This window comes from Prosopis cineraria, unplaced genomic scaffold (assembly GCF_029017545.1).
Source record: "Prosopis cineraria cultivar Desert tree isolate PC_DT_omini unplaced genomic scaffold, ASM2901754v1 PC9, whole genome shotgun sequence".
Classification (NCBI taxonomy): domain Eukaryota; kingdom Viridiplantae; phylum Streptophyta; class Magnoliopsida; order Fabales; family Fabaceae; genus Prosopis; species Prosopis cineraria.
The window spans coordinates 23,148,752-23,164,830 of NW_026555340.1; the positions used below are offsets into that span (position 1 = coordinate 23,148,752).

Genomic DNA, 16,079 nt, shown 5'->3' on the forward strand with positions numbered 1-16,079 from the left:
GCCTCCACTCGTGCGGTAATCCCTGAGCTTTCTTCACCGCAGAAACAGCTAGTTCCGTCGTGTCTTCAGCGTTTGTTCTCACCGTCGGTAGCTCATTTGCTGCTTCGCATCTGCCCTGTGTCTTCTTTTCTGTTGTAGGAAGGTTTGTAACTCCTGTCGTTTTCGCTCTTCTCTTTCTTTCCGTCTTTGTTTTGTTTGTTTTGTTTTTTTTTTTTTGCTTGGCCAAACTTCTGTTGTAACAGCCAACAGCCATTAATGCATTTGAATTAACCATATAATCTTTTGTGAAGAAACTAAAGCGGCTACTTTCTCAGCCAGGCGACAATCCAATCCTGAGTTTTGTTAATAAGCCTTCAATCCGAGGTAAAAAAAGTAAAGCAGAATCGCCAAGTACTCTACAATGACTCGCAGCATAAACAATCCCAAGAAAGCTAAGAGGAAGAACAAGGTTAAGTCCTGTCAATTATTATTGAATTTTCTTCGAAAAATCCTTTTTTTTTTTTTCCTTTTTGGCATTGACTAACGTATTTGGTTCTGCGATTAAAATTCAGGGCGCTAAGAAAGGGGATGGCTCATCTTCTTCTTCCATACCTTCAGCTCCCGCCAAGGTATGGCAACCGGGTGTGGACAAGCTGGAGGAAGGGGAGGAGCTTCAGTGTGATCCTTCTGCTTACAATTCTCTTCATGCCTTCCACATTGGATGGCCCTGTTTGAGGTGACTTAACGGTTTTTTACTATCCTTTTACCCCCCCTCTTTTTGCTTGCTTCACGAGTTAAATAAAGAAAAAAAAAATTAGGCTTGTATAATTATTATGGGACTGTTCTTTGTATAGTTATCGCTGCTTACTTTCTCATTCTCAAAGAATTTTGCTTTATTTCCCTTATACGAATGTGAATTAGGTAGAACCCTGTGCTGTCTGTGTAGTGGATATATGTTTTTGAACTTCTTTTATTAAGATAGGATAGAATAAGCTATTGCTTGGCTTTTAGATCCTGAGATACGTGGTTGTTACGCGGATGCCCTTTTCCATCGTGTATTGATATTCAAAATGAGAGTCTTGGCGACCACTTTCTGGCCTTCATTTATGTACTTTATTGTAAATATGTTTTGACAGTTTTGACATTGTTCGTGACGCTCTGGGCTTACTTCGGACTGAATTTCCTCACACAGTATATTTCATGGCAGGGACTCAGGTGAGTTTTAGATTTGTCTGGTGAAGATTTTCGTATGAGTGATGGCCGACTTCAGGGAACTTTCTGTTGGATTAGTTTGTGGAACTATTAGTTGTGAAGGCAAACAAGTTGATTTCATGTCTTGCAATATTTGTTCTTTCTTTTATTTTATTTTTTGGGGTGGAAATCTCTCAAAGTAATGAACAGAATGAAACCAAATGCCCCCTTTCATCATCTTCATTTATATTTTTGTCTTTTGTTATTCACACTTTTGACTTTGTCATATTGATATGATGGTGCTTGTGCAGGCAGAGAAAGCTTCATGGAATTCTATTGGAATTTTTAAAGTATCAAATATCTCTGGGAAAAGACGTGAACTGGTGCCTAAACCTGCAGCTGATGATGCTGAAATGGATAGTGACAATAGTGATAGTGAGGATGATAGTGATGATGAAGATCCTGATAGTTCTAAGTCTCCCATTTTGCAGGCAATGTCTTGTAAATTTGACCTTGTTATACTTAAGATCCTTGCTGTTCTAACATAACATTTCTCATTAATCCTTTCATTTCTATTCTACAGTTGCGCAAGGTATCTCATGAAGGATGTATCAACCGCATACGCTCCATGACTCAAAATCCTCATATATGTGCAGCTTGGGCAGATACTGGCTATGTACAGGTTATATTTTCTAACCAATTCCCCCTTTTCTGGTTTATGATTTGTGTAATGATGGATTAATATAATTTGTTTCATAGAAATTGATACTTAATAGTTTATGTGTAGTATATGTCAGGATGCTCGTAGTGGAATGATAAATTATGTTCTTGCTACTTATATGTTATTATTTCTTATTTGTAATGTGTTCATGGAATCAACGTTGTTTTTACCGTGTTACCATTTTGATACAGTGTTGAGTATGCCTAAGTTAGATTCAAGGTAACTGTTATTAATAGCATTTTAAACAACACAATACGATTATTTGACTAACTATACTCTACTAGATTAAAACCATTCCTTCTGATTGCCCCTGCTTCTCTGATTTCGTTCTTAAACTTTTTGCTATAAATTCTAATGGGCTGTGACTCATTGAGCATGAGCCTATTGCTTTCTCTTTTGGCCACAAAAATCTGACTTTGTTTTTCATTGAGTTATATTTCAGTTTTGCATATGGTTTTACCCGTGAATATTTAATTTGCAGGTCTGGGACTTCAAATCTCATCTCAATGCTCTAGCAGAATCAGAAACAGAAGGTGCCCAAGGAGCAGCTTCAGTTTTTAATCAGAATCCGCTGGCTAAGTTTAAGCATCAAGATGAAGGCTATGCCATAGACTGGAGTTCTGTAGATCCTGGAATGCTTGTATCTGGTAATCTCAGTTTGCCTTTTAGTTTAGCTTAATTTAATGAATCATTGTCTCCTACTCAAGATTTAATCATCCTCTTCATTTTCAAGGGGATTGCAAGAATTGCATATATCTGTGGAAGCCCACATCTGCTGCAACCTGGAATGTTGACAAAATGAATGCTGCACATAAAGCAAGTGTTGAAGATCTACAGGTGAGCATTTAACACACAAAGCAACATGAGCTCGTTGTATTTAGTGTATCCAATTTGCAGTGTCATTTCCAATAAATCTGTTTTTTACTCTCTCAAATATTCTAAAAATTCTATTCATCCTTGCAGTGGAGCCCCACAGAACCTAATGTGTTTGCTTCTTGTTCTATTGATGGGAGTATTGCAATATGGGATACCCGTCTAGGGAAGTCAGCGGTGACATCTTTTAAAGCTCATAATGCTGATGTTAATGTCATGTCATGGAACAGGTGTGCGACAATGAGTTTAATGATGCTCCTTGAACTTTATTGCAATTCTATATCTCATGCTTGCTTTGTACTAAATTCTGTAGGTTGGCCAGTTGCATGTTGGCCTCTGGGAGTGATGATGGGACATTTTCTATTCGTGATCTTAGATTGCTCAAGGTATGTCTCAGCCTGGCTGTGAATGTCTCTCTCATCATGCTAAAAGTGTTTTATGTTCCCCATAGAATGTTGTGTCAATTCTTTTGAGCACATTTTTTTATATGTTATAGCAGAAGACTCGTTCTTTGTGAACCTTGTGCAACCCAGTGCTGTTGTATTCTGTTATCCTTTTTGAAGCTCACAATTATATCTACATTAGCAATTGAAGTTCACATTATTAAATTTGCAAATATATAGTCATGTTTTATTTGTGATTTTTTTGATAAAAACAAAAAGAAAAAGAAAAAAAAAATAAAGCTGACGTGAATGTGTGTTGATTTGTGGGTAGGATGGAGATTCTGTGGTAGCACATTTTGAATACCACAAGCACCCAATCACATCCATCGAGTGGAGCCCACATGAAGCTTCTTCTTTGGCTGTCTCATCATCTGATAATCAGCTCACGTAAGTGACGTGGTATTGATAGCATGTTTTTCTTTGACATTCCAAACAGACCTTGGCGTATCAACAAGTTTGTTTTAAATTTATATATTTGGGATTTTAAAAGTTCTGCATTGGCTTCAACCATAGAATATGGGACCTTTCCTTAGAAAAGGATGAGGAAGAAGAAGCTGAATTTAAAGCTCAAACCAAGGAACAAGTAAAGTCCCCTGAAGACCTGCCTCCTCAACTTCTATTTATTCATCAGGTAGGTTGTGGTATTTCAGTCTCCATATTCATTTAGATGGTGTAACTCCTGATTATGGTTTTCCAGGAACTGGCACCGGTTCTGGTCTCTGGTTATATGTTTGAACCGTGCAATAAGTTTCTGTCTGATTTCAAAAACATTGCTTCTGATTTATTCGGTTGAATTGAAACAGGGACAGAAAGACCTTAAAGAACTACACTGGCATCCTCAAATTCCTGGAATGATTGTGTCTACCGCAGCAGATGGATTTAACATCCTTATGCCTTCAAATATTCAAACAACCTTACCATCTGAGGGCCCTTGATACTTGGCATTGCTGGGGACATTTCCTGCAAATCATGGGCACACATATCTGGTGCAATAATTTTTGGTGTAAAGTAGTGTGTCGGATTTTTTTAAGCAAAAGTTTTGTAATGTTAACTACAGCATTCCCCCTTCATTTCCATGTCATTCCACTGAGTTTTGCTGTGGGTTGATGCATAACTGGTCATGTCTAATTATTTTTCTGTTTTATTCTCAATGAAGGGTATATGAACTGATTACGATTTTGAAAATTAATCAAACTGATTAGAATTTTGGGCTTGAGATATATTTAAACAAGGTTTTGGGTCCATTGAAGCAGTGCCTATATATTATGAAGGCTTAACCCGAGGGTGGGGGGAACAAAAGAGGTTTGAAGAAAATTGAAGAACACTTGGTGGAGTAAATTAGAAAGTTATTGATCTATTTGAAACAATGTTTCTCTCTCATGGAATCATGTAACTTTAAAATTAAGCAATACTTCAACGGTAAAGCAGTGCTGTGATCCTTTTACAAGAATGAAAATCTAGGAAGAAAAGCTTCAAGGGAAAATAGATTATTTGCCGGAAGGTGGTTTGGTTGTTTCGTTCTTTTAAATAATTTTTTTAGCTTCTGAAATATACTCTTAGTTTTATATACATAAGGTGTTTTTTTATAAACTTATGTTTCAATACGAGAGGTGTTATAATAATTTTAAGTAATTGAATAATTTTATCTTTATTTTGAAACGGGAAAGATAAATTAATTATGTGTTTTATCTACTACTATAATGTTAATTGTGACATTTATTAGGGGCAAAATTGAAAAAATTCTATGATTTTATGAGTTTTTAATTAAATAAAAAACTTTTATTAATATGTAAAATTTAATTAAAAATACCTTAGATGTAAGGATGGAATGAATATATGCTTTACACACCTTCAAAAGACATCCCAATTTTTATTCAAAGTTCTCCTAAATCCTTTAATTAATAGCTCTTAGTAAGGATGGTTCATTATATTATCTCTTAGCAGCAAATTCAACAGTAGGACACTATCAGTGTAAACAATGACATTCTTTAGAACCCTGTAGATTCCTTTCACAATAGTAATGATAAATCGGATTGATCCAAGTTTCTGACTAAACCCAAGGCGCCACTCATCCTTCATGTTCATAGTTACTCAAGCACATGTTGCTTTCATTTTTGTTTTCTACAGCCTAGAGAATTTTCATATTTTATGCAATTTTTTTGAAACTTGTAGAAAAATATTAAAAGGATACGAAAGATGCAAATTCCAATGAAATGTGCATAGAAAAAACATTCAAAAATGTTTGGAATTCGAGAAGAATCGTGTAATTGATTATTTATAAATTTTAAATAGTAGAAATTTCTATTAAATTCGTATTTTATTTTCATACTTTGATGATATTGATTTCAGAAGCACAAATGCACGATAACAAGAGTGGGGAAGGGGAAGGGGGAATATGTCAATTTTTTTTTTAATTTCTCATGTTTATATTTTATAAAATAAATATAAATAAAAAAGTTGAATTTCATTTCTTTTTCTTTCTTCAATCTAAATAAATAAACTCAACTTAATAAAAGGGGGAACTTTTGTTAGGCTAGCCTAAACTTGTCTACGCATATCTCATTTTCCACATTAGAGAGAAATAAGAGACTATATTTTCATGATATGAATTAATATAAAATCATTCATTTTTTGTTTAAAAAAGTATTGATGTTATCTAAATTGATTTAAAAGACTGATAAAACTCTTCTTTGGCTGCAAAAACAGAGCTTTGCTACGCGAGAACAAAAAGGCCATGATCAAAAGGCACTGATATAAACATTTGCAAAGTTTGCCCCAAAAAAAAAAACTAAACTTTCACTTAATCCAAAATTTCATAAAATTTGAGAACCAAAGTTGATTATCGTGCATGTGAGTGTGTGTGTGTGTGTATACTTGATGAAACAGTCACATTCCTCTGTATCACTCATTATTTACTCATCATCAACTGTCAACTCTGAACGCTGCTCCCGATCAACGTAATTGATCATCATGATCAAGTTACGGGCTATGATTAGTCCAAAATAAAAGCCTCCAAACAGGTCTCTGCTTGCTGCTACCCTTGCCATTCTTGACCTTCAGCTTCACCTTCACCTTCACTCTCACCCTTCCTCTTCCTTCCACTTCCATCTTCTGCATCTGCTTTATGTTCAACATGTTCCACATCACCTCCACATCTCTGTACCCACACATTTCCACATCATCTCTAAGCTTCAGCAACCCTCCAGCTCCGTCGCTGCCTCCTCCTCCACCGCCGCCGCCGCCTCCACTGTTAACTGCCACGTCAAAAACAGAGCATCTATCCATCCCATCAAACCTACCACAACAGTGTCCTCCAACAAATCCTCTCTTCAATCAATCACCACTTAAAACTACTAAAAGAGAAGAAGAAGAAAGAAAGAAAGAAAAGTTCAAGAACGAGGAAGAAAGTAGAAAAAGTTACGATTTTCAGGAGAACCCACCAACCGATTTGCGAAGTTTGAACAGACGAGGAACAAGGCTACAAGATCTTCTCAGCTTGTGCCACCAATCCATCATGCTCATAAAATTAAGGTGTCAGAAATGACAAGTGATGGTAGAAGAATAAGAAGAAGAAGATGTAGAGGAGGAAAGAGAATGGAGGGAGGCACCGAAGGTGATGCACGTGGCAGGCGCGTGGGTCTGCATTGTGCTGATGCTGTCTGAGTCTGAGTAAAGCTTTGGAAGTGAATGGGATCTGACTCGGTTGGGATTTGGCTTTGTGTCAAATTTACAAGAGAGAAGATGAAGCTGTGGAACTCAAAATAAGGAAATGATTGTTAAAAAAAGTTTTGATTCGGCTGCTCTCGTCACTTTCATGTGTTTCTTCAGTCTCAGAGCGGTGAATGAACCTTTGAATAATGATCCCTTGTAATGCTGCACGCTTCCACTCTGCAACATGTCGTAAGAGACAGTAAATAAATGTGGAACGTGGCCTAATGTTTAAAAGAAAAGGAGAGTATCAAAGGTTTTTTTGAAAAAATTACATATAAGATCCAAATCAAAAACTTATATGCAAATAAATCTCATAGATTTGTGATTAAATGTAGAGATAAATTTTTAAGAAGTTAAGTTGTAAATGTAAAAATTTTGACTTGTAAATTTTAAAAAATCAAGTGTAGATATATGATGTTTGACTTGTAAATATTAAAATATTAATATTTTAATAAAATATTTTTGATCGTTTAATCCCGACTTGTGATCAGTCAATGGCTGCATGTGATCAATCAATACCGGTCAACGTAAATCAAAGGTATGTGAGTCTAAAAACATTGTCATTTTATTAAAAAATTTATTACAATCAATGATCAAGTCTTAGGAGCTGATTTAAGTATTTTTACAAATTTATGAGACTTGTTTATAAGTAAGTCTTGTAATTGGAATCCACTCACAATTTGCCCAAGTTTATAATGTGGTTGGATCTACGTGTTCCTTGAGTACGGTCACATACCTAATTTTGTTAATTATATATTCTCTATGGATGTATTTATAAGGCAAAAAGAAGATATCTTTTTATTTATAAGTTACTTCATTAAATTTTTAATATAAATTTTTTCTTTTATGTTGAATGTTGGAGAGAAAAAATGTACTATTAAAGAATGTATATTTAATAGAAGTAAAGTTGAGAATTTATTAAATTTTAAAATAAAGTTAATAAATTTTAAAATTTTTATTGGTTCTGATAAAATATACTGATTAGAAGAGTATTAGTTTAGTGGAGATTTGTCATTTGTGTTGTGCTCTTAAAAGGCACTTTGCTATGTTTGTTTTGGTTTGGATTTATTCCAATTGCTGAAATGCGCATTCTATATTTTTCAAATACTAATATGTCTTTTTATTATTGATGATTTTTTGACATCGTTTCCTTTATTAAATTTCATGTTTAAACTTGGATGTCATCAATTCGCTTTTGAATTTTGAACTTAATGTGCTTATTGACTATTCAATAATTGGTGATTTATTTTAATATAGCAAACTTAGTATTACTATATAATTAAGTAGAAATTTTTTGATTGTTTTGCAAATAATCTGATTAGTTTATTATTAGAATAAATCATTTGATGAGCGAAAATATACATATTATTTATAAAACTATAATTCACAGGGTAAATGAGCAAATTGACCCTTAAACTTTAAATTCAATAACATTATAGATCATGAACTTGTTTAATGTGCAAATTATTTTTTCAACTTTTAAAAATAATGTAATTTATTTTCTGCCATTAACAAAAGTTTACTTTAACCATTATCAAAAAATTCCTTTTATATAATTTTTGAAGTCATGTTCTAGTTAACTAATGATTAAAGTGAACTTTTATTAATGATAAGGATCATATTGTATAGTTTTTAGAAGTTAGGGAAATAATTTATATAATAAATAAGTTCAGGATCTGTAGTATTACTAGACCTAAAATTTAGAAAGTAATTTGCTTATTTATCCTAATTTATAAAGTTAATTAGTTGATTGGATATGATGAGATTTTCCTAAATAAGGAAAGGCATATAAAATTTATTTATAAATGTTTAAAACAAATAAAATGTTGAGTAATGAGTATATAGGTACAATATGCATTACACAAAATTTTCCCCTTTGTGAATCCCCTTTGGCATAATGATGTGGAAGTCCTCTTGTAAGTTGTAATTGGGAGTTCACGAGGTTAAACTTGGTTGTAACTTCAAGTTATCAGCACTTACCTTTATAATTAAAAAACAATGTTTGATATATAGAAAACATTATTAAAAAAATAAAAAATGTACCTTAAAAAAAGAAACGAATATATTTTTCATTTTCTATCTGAAAAAAATATTTTTTTTACATACTAAACATTTCATTAATTCATTATGGATTCTTCAATTCAAAAAAAAAAAATTCTTTGGGTATTTAGAAGTCCTTTTTGTGATCGCCTTCAAATGCTTCAGCCCAAGAAAAGAAAAAAAAAAAATCTCCCTGCAAATGCCCAGTATGAGTTAGGGCCCAAGGGTCCAAAATTTAATTCCCTTTAAGTTTTTAACACTGTATTCACCATTTTTTTGGTTAAAAATATATTTACCATTTTAGCCCTATACCAACTCGTCTCTTTCTCAACGTCTTATGGTCTGAGTTTAATTTCAAGTATCCTCCCCTTTTCCATATACCACTATTATAATTCAAACTTTCACATTGCCATTTGCTTAACATCATTTTAACAAGGTACTTATTATTTTAAATTACTAATTAAGATCTTGCAAATTTTTGTAGAAAGCTTCTATATATATAACCATAACCATTCACACGTGGAACATTTGGTGGAACAGGCAAATTTTTCATCATCATCATATCTTAGTTCTCAACCCAAATTCTTTCTTTTTGTTTGGAGAGAAAAATGGTATATTTTAGTTTTTAAACGAGCTTAAATCATTCACTTGATTTGAATGATTTATGATTGTTTTTATAAATAAATATAAAAATTATCCTATAAGCAATTTTTTAACTGTCATAATTAAATATATTATCAAATAAATTTTATTCAAAATAATATTATTTTTTAATTTAACACAAGATGGATAATTTATTTATTATTTACTCTAAACCTAGTATTCATATTTAATATTACGCATCAGGTTTTTATTAGCTGGAACAATTCAAACGATAGTACCAATTCAAAAGCGTACAAAAATTAGACTGCAAAATAACTTAAACAAAGTCAAAAAAATCCAATACGAGGGAAAACTCAATTCCATTCTATACGATTACCTCTTAACAGAGAAATTATTACTCATTGACAACAATTTTGTTCTCATTCACTTCTGTATTTTATTATTTTTTTGGTCCAAAATTCTGTATTTTATATTTTTGTTTCTTCTTCAAACATCCTCGTCTTCTCGCTTTGACCATTTCAAGAGGACGGAGGACAAGAAGTCAAATATATTAAATACAATAATCCTCGAATTCTCTCTCTTATTTATTCTAGATGGATAGCTAGTGTTCTTAATTAATTAACTAGCAAATTTATAAAAACCCATTTTTTGCCGGAATAATAAACCATATTAAAACCATGCGACACTTACAATTTTAGCGTACAAAAATATTATATATATATATATATATATACTGGTACACTCTTTATATATATATATATATATATATTTTAATGGAGAGAGTAAGACAGATCGCTTTGCCTTCCCATTCGTGTAGTTTTCTTGAAGCCATATCATAGGATTAGAAGAATATTTTATTCAAGCAGCATGAAAGTGACGAATTAATCTTATGGACTATGTATGTTTTGTGTCTTTGTGTATATTCAATTCTTAAAATTAGACATATACATTGTCTTTATTTTCACAACTTATATTTTTTGGGAAAATGACAATTAAGAACCCTTTAAGAATATTAATGGACCATAACATTTTAAAATCTCAATTAAAGACCATGATCTTTAATTGGGATAAAAAAATAATGTTTGTGAGATAAAATTTACTAACGCCGCTTAGGAATTTACTAAACTAACTTGAAAAAATTGCTAACGTATATTATGAAAATATAAAACTCTACTTGAAAATTGATTATTTAACAAAAAGCACCATTTGAGAATTTATTAACCCGACTTAAAAATTTTTTTAACATATATTGTGAAAACATGAAACCCCACTTGAGAATCGATTGATTAATAAAAAATTTTCAATTTGGACAAATCACTTTTTGTTAAACAATCGATTTCCAAGTAGGGTTTTATGTTTTCACAATATATGTTAAAATTTTTTTCAAGTTGAGTTAATGAATTTTCAAGACATTTTTTTGTTAAACAATCGATTCTCAAGTAAGGTTTCATGTCTTCACAATATATGTTAGCAATTTTATCAATTTAGGTTAGTGAATCCCCAAGTGGTGTTAATGAATCTCACCTCATTAACTATATTTTTTTATCCGAATTAAGGACTATGGTCCTTAACTAAAATTTCAAAATATTATTATCCTTAATTAGAATTCATGTTTTTAGAGGGTTTTTAATTGTCATTTTCCAATTTTTTTGATAGAAAAACAACTTATATGGTTTTCATAATTTATATGCTTTCCTTTAAATTCTGATAAAATTCACAATTTCTTTTTTTTTAAAGGAAAAATTGATCTTTTAGTCCTCCAACTTTTAATTCACTTATAACTTAATCTCTCAATTATGACTCGCTGTGACTCAGTCCTTCAACTATGACTCGCCTATGAATTAGTCCCTCAACTTTTGGATCACTTACAAATTTATCCTTAAACTTTTGTTATTTTTTTCATGTTAGCTTATATCTCACATCAATGAGCAAGAGAAGGATATTTTACAATAATATATGACCATTTTTTTATCCCTCTTATTTGATAAGAAATTTTTTTAAAAAAATTAAAAAATAAGGATTGAATTATAGGTAAATCAAAAGTTGAGGGATTGAGTTGTAGTGAGTCATAGTTAATGAACTGAGTTACAAGTGAATTAAAAGTTAAAAGATTAAAATATTAATTTTTTTTAAAAGCCCATACAAATTTGCTTGGAAGACACGTAGTAAATTCCCCCATATATCTATTCACTTTTGTTGGAATTAATGTTGCTTATTTTTAATAGAAAATTTTCTAATTTCAAAAAAGGTAGAGAAAATTCTATGTAATTTAACAAAACTTAAGATAAATTTGTGTAAAATTTACCTCTATTTCATAAAAGACCTTGAAAATTAATATTTACTCATATCTAGATTTCAAAATTATATGCAAGTCACACAATTGAAATAGACATCATTTATTTCTACTCATTAACCACGAATTTCCACAAGACCAAGAACGAAGTAAATTAACCTGAAAGAAAACCCAAAAAAAAAAAAAAGAAACTCAATAAAATTCCCCCATAGGTGAGCCCCACTTGCAAGGCGCAGTTTTTTTGACTTTTCTTTTCTTCTGTTTTTTTTTTTTTTTTTGTGTGGGGCCCTTTTATCTCTCTAGATCGATCAGAGAGAGCATTCAGGAGGGAGGCCTTGAGGGAATCGCTTGGTATCAGTACAATAGTTATAAATCATGTAATTCTTCTGCACCCACTTGATTCTGGCTTGTCCGGTCGAGTCCAGCGACTGTTTCAGCCACGACTGGTCCGACGAGCCGCCGCTGTTGCAGGAGGAAGAAGAAGACGACGCCGAAGAAACACAGGCTTGAGCATTGAAGTTCCTGAAAGAGGCAGTGAAAGGAGCTTTGGTCCAATCAGTCTTCACAAGTCCTCCTCTGGTGGCCCAATCTTCTGCGTCCCAGAGGCTTCCGTATAGTCTCATTGCTTGGCTCTTTGGAAATGGAATCCCTCTTGATTCCATGTTCTTGAATTCTCTTATTGGTGTGCCGTCCACTGAGAATCTGATTTCTCAATCCAGCACATATATAATTAATTAATATAGCTTTAATTTACACACATTTTCTCCACCTCAATTTTTTTATTAACAAACAATGATTGGGATTATACAGTATATTAGTAGAAAAGACCCGACATGTCTTAAATGACATCTGAGTTTAAATATTGAGAAAGTTTTAACTCTTGTTTTTAGGAACAACCCAATTTAAGTCTAGATTATTCGAATATATTATATTGGGAGAATTCCATATAGATCTCAATAAAAAAATTAACTATTTATAAATCTTGTTCACTGAAATTTGATATGTAAACATATCAATTGGACTTGTAAAATGGACTGAAAAAATAATTAATTTTTTATTTGAAACTTGATTGTAATTGTTCCTATTAAATTTTATATTATCATTTAAAAAATTATGTAAGTAAATAATTGTAATTTATTTGATATTGCTACGGTTGCAACCGCAACATTAGCCAAAGTATAATTTTCTTTTTGAGCCAGAATGAACAAAAACACCAAATAAATGGAACACTACCTAACCCCAATACAAACTTTGTTATAATAAATTAATAATTAATATACGTATAAAGAGCTTCAAAGGAGCTATCATCAAACAACTAAACTTAAGTACAAGTGATGACACAACGAAGCTTTTTTGAATGAGGGGTAAATATTATGTATTTGGCCAAGCACAAGAAATAAATGAAATTAACTAGAAAAATATATGCATTTGAGCATATATACGTATATAATTGAAATAAAGAAGGATAATTAAGAGATGTAATATAAGTAATACGTACATGATGGTTTGAGGATTCCAGAGAATGGAATAAGTGTGAAAGTCTTTGGTGGGATCAAACCACAAATAAAACTGCTGCTCTCTGTTACCTTTCCCTTGCGCGTATATGTTGGTATGAAGAATATAAGGATCGCCACTCAAATTTCCCAGAAATTCAAAGTCTATTTCGTCATGAGTTGGCCCCTCTGAACTTAACTGCATCATCACCAACAAATATATAAATATATACACACACTGTAAATATATAAAAGAGAGAAGAAGAAGATGATGAGGATGATGAGTTAATACGTACGTAGTAAGTGGTGACGGTGCCGGCGGAGTTTCCGGGGACGAGTTTGAGCTGCATGTCGATCTTTGCGAAGAGGTATTGGTTGACGGAGCGGAAGCCGGAGCCGGAGGACTTGTCGAGAGAGAGGGTGAGGAGGCGGCCGCCGTCGAGGACGGTGGCGCGGCCGTCGCCCCAGGTGATTTGGAAGTCCTGGTTGAAGTTTCCGGAGGAGGCAGCGGCAACGAGGAAGCTGAGGAGGAGGAGGAGGACGGAGGATTTGATCATGACGTGGTTATGGTTGCTGTTGGTCATTATTTCCAAGAATTTTTGGATGTTTTTGGGTGGCAAAGAGAGGAAGAGAAATGAGGAAAAAGCCAACCAAGTCTGGATTGGATATGCAGAGTCGTGAAGGTGGGCGTCTATATATACACAGAGACGGAGATGGCTGTGAGGGAGAGAGGGGAGATTCCAAGTTGGTGGCGACTGCGTTTCTTAAAAATTAGAACATGTTCAAAAATATAAAATATTTTTTAAGAATTAAATATTAAAAAATATAAAATATTTATAATACTTCAAAACTTAATTATTATATTTTTAAAAAAAATACTCTTAATAAATAAATTATATTTTATTTTATTTTAGGATAAAATAATTTATTAAATAGATGTAAGTATAAAAAAATGGTGTTAGTTTAAAAAAAATTACTTTATTAAAAGTTAAGTTTTGATTAAAAATGTCTTATATTTTTTAATAAACAAATATATTTTTTTTAAGAGCATTTAAAGAAAGAAACAGAGCATTTTTAATTTTCAAAATTCCTTGGAATATCGAGCTAAGTTAACCTAACTTTGTGCTTATTAAAAAAATATTAGTTATAATTTTAAAATTATATACGAATATATAATTTTTTAATTTTATTCTTCTTTATAATTAATAAATATAATAAATTATTGTTTTAGAATTGAAATCATAATAAATAAACAAGTATAAAATTTAAAAAATAAAATTAATTACTCTAATTTTGCCTTATATTAAGGACTAGGTGGGGTATGCATAATATTTTTATCTCTATCAGATAGCATACTAGTTTGTAAATGATATACTATTTTACTAAAAAAATAAATGCCTGCCTCATATTGTTTACGAAGTATAAACACAAAGTCTCAGTTTCAAGTTTGTGTAAATGTTTTTGGGAAATGCTCTTTCTAATTGGAAGTGACAACGATTGAATCTCGGGTCGAGTTAGATAATTAATCATATGTGTATATTTCATATTAATTTAAGATATCAAGTCATGTTTTTTTCCTTATTACCTTTGTTTATGTATTTACATGATCCTATTCCTTTCATCTCAAATTTAGAATATTTTTAAATGAGTTTTTTTTATCTTAAAATATAAAATACTTTGGATAGATTAAGATTTCATTAAATACGTCAATTTTAATATTACCCTTTCTCTCTCTATAATTAATTTCTGTTCTTTCTCTTTTTAATATATTAAATAATGAATATTTTTAAAAGTTTATATTTTTATTTTAAAAAAATAAGGTTGTTAGATGTATTTAATGATATTTATTGATATATAAAATTTTATTTAAAAATATTTTATAATTTATAACAGAGAGAGTATTTCATTTAGAAAAAAGAAAAAATCAATGGGTCAATTAAATTGGTCGGTACGTTTTAATTAATATTCAATAATAAAGAAAATAACGTTATTACAGGGAACAATTAATATAGTTAGCTGCAAACAGAGTTATGATTTGGTATGGAGGGTAATTAATGAAGGAGAGAGGATTAAAATGGAAGCGTTGTGGAATAAAAGAAGAGTGGTTGAAAGTAGAAACGTGTAGAAAGGATAAGGGAGCAATTAGGGTTGACTTCTCTCCCTCCTTTTGGTTCAACATCTTCTCTATAATGGATGCCAGCTAATTAATAATGCGGATCACCCTCCCTATATCTTACCCCTTTTTGTGATCTACAATGCTCATAGAGTATTTATTTTAATTTTATTTATAAAATATTTTAATACTTATTATATTTATGTTAATGTTTTGTCTTTATTAAATGCTAAAAAAATTATTAAATAATAGAGTATTTTACTTTTAAGTAGTGTTTGGAGTGATATATTTGAATTTAAAATTTAAAATCTTGCATTTTAAATTCATATATTTAAATTTTTTTATTTAAGTGGTTTAAAAAATTTCAAATGAAAATGAGTAATGAGTTGAGATTCAAAATGAAGATGGAAAATTGAAAAAAATAAGTTTATTTTTATTTTTTAATTGATAAAAGATAAAAAAAAAGATATAAGAGTTATAGAAGTATCAATAGTAAAAACGTGAAGAAAATGAGATGCTTGGGTGTTTAAAATTTCAAATGATTAGGATATAAGTATAATTTAAAATTATAAAGGAATTATAAAATTTAAATTCATAAATTTTTAAATGCTGGAACAGT

At 31.3% G+C, this 16,079-nt stretch overlaps 3 protein-coding genes across 5 annotated transcripts; 1 reads left to right on the forward strand and 2 right to left on the reverse strand.

Moving 5' to 3' along the window:
- Positions 1–4,427, forward strand: LOC129320838 (protein HEAT STRESS TOLERANT DWD 1). 3 transcript variants are annotated; one of them, XM_054966489.1, is made up of 13 exons: positions 1–142; positions 315–448; positions 552–715; positions 1,116–1,194; positions 1,482–1,661; positions 1,754–1,852; positions 2,373–2,538; positions 2,625–2,728; positions 2,855–2,994; positions 3,078–3,150; positions 3,479–3,594; positions 3,721–3,838; positions 4,011–4,427. In XM_054966489.1, exons 2-13 carry the CDS (start codon positions 401–403, stop codon positions 4,140–4,142), a joined length of 1,419 nt encoding a protein of 472 aa, XP_054822464.1. In that variant the 5' UTR covers positions 1–142; positions 315–400; the 3' UTR covers positions 4,143–4,427. The 3 variants fall into 3 exon arrangements, with proteins under 3 accessions (XP_054822464.1, XP_054822466.1, XP_054822463.1); XM_054966491.1 differs by having other exon boundaries at positions 2–142; positions 319–448; XM_054966488.1 differs by having other exon boundaries at positions 3–142; positions 291–448.
- Positions 4,428–6,088: 1,661 nt separating this feature from the next.
- Positions 6,089–7,024, reverse strand: LOC129319891 (uncharacterized). The gene has a single exon (XM_054964986.1). It carries the CDS (start codon positions 6,490–6,492, stop codon positions 6,187–6,189), a length of 306 nt encoding a protein of 101 aa, XP_054820961.1. The 5' UTR covers positions 6,493–7,024; the 3' UTR covers positions 6,089–6,186.
- A 4,917-nt stretch (positions 7,025–11,941) lies between these two features.
- On the reverse strand, positions 11,942–14,020 carry LOC129319331 (xyloglucan endotransglucosylase protein 7-like). The gene is made up of 3 exons (XM_054964363.1): positions 13,644–14,020; positions 13,353–13,546; positions 11,942–12,556 (listed from the first exon to the last, which is right to left on the reverse strand). The coding sequence occupies exons 1-3, from the start codon at positions 13,929–13,931 to the stop codon at positions 12,163–12,165; spliced, it is 876 nt and encodes a 291-aa protein (XP_054820338.1). The 5' UTR covers positions 13,932–14,020; the 3' UTR covers positions 11,942–12,162.
- Positions 14,021–16,079: the final 2,059 nt, after the last annotated feature.

Bases quoted from the DNA above. Each gene is read 5' to 3' on its own strand.
- LOC129320838 (XM_054966489.1), top strand. From the start codon at position 401: ATGACTCGCAGCATAAACAATCCCAAGAAAGCTAAGAGGAAGAACAAG. The intron at 2,995-3,077 runs GTGTGCGACAAT...TAAATTCTGTAG, and splicing joins AATGTCATGTCATGGAACAG to GTTGGCCAGTTGCATGTTGG. The intron at 3,839-4,010 runs GTAGGTTGTGGT...GAATTGAAACAG, and splicing joins AACTTCTATTTATTCATCAG to GGACAGAAAGACCTTAAAGA.
- LOC129319891 (XM_054964986.1), bottom strand. From the start codon at position 6,492: ATGGATAGATGCTCTGTTTTTGACGTGGCAGTTAACAGTGGAGGCGGC.
- LOC129319331 (XM_054964363.1), bottom strand. From the start codon at position 13,931: ATGACCAACAGCAACCATAACCACGTCATGATCAAATCCTCCGTCCTC. The intron at 13,547-13,643 runs GTACGTATTAAC...GTGATGATGCAG, and splicing joins GCACCGTCACCACTTACTAC to TTAAGTTCAGAGGGGCCAAC. The intron at 12,557-13,352 runs GTACGTATTACT...TTGAGAAATCAG, and splicing joins TGGAATCCTCAAACCATCAT to ATTCTCAGTGGACGGCACAC.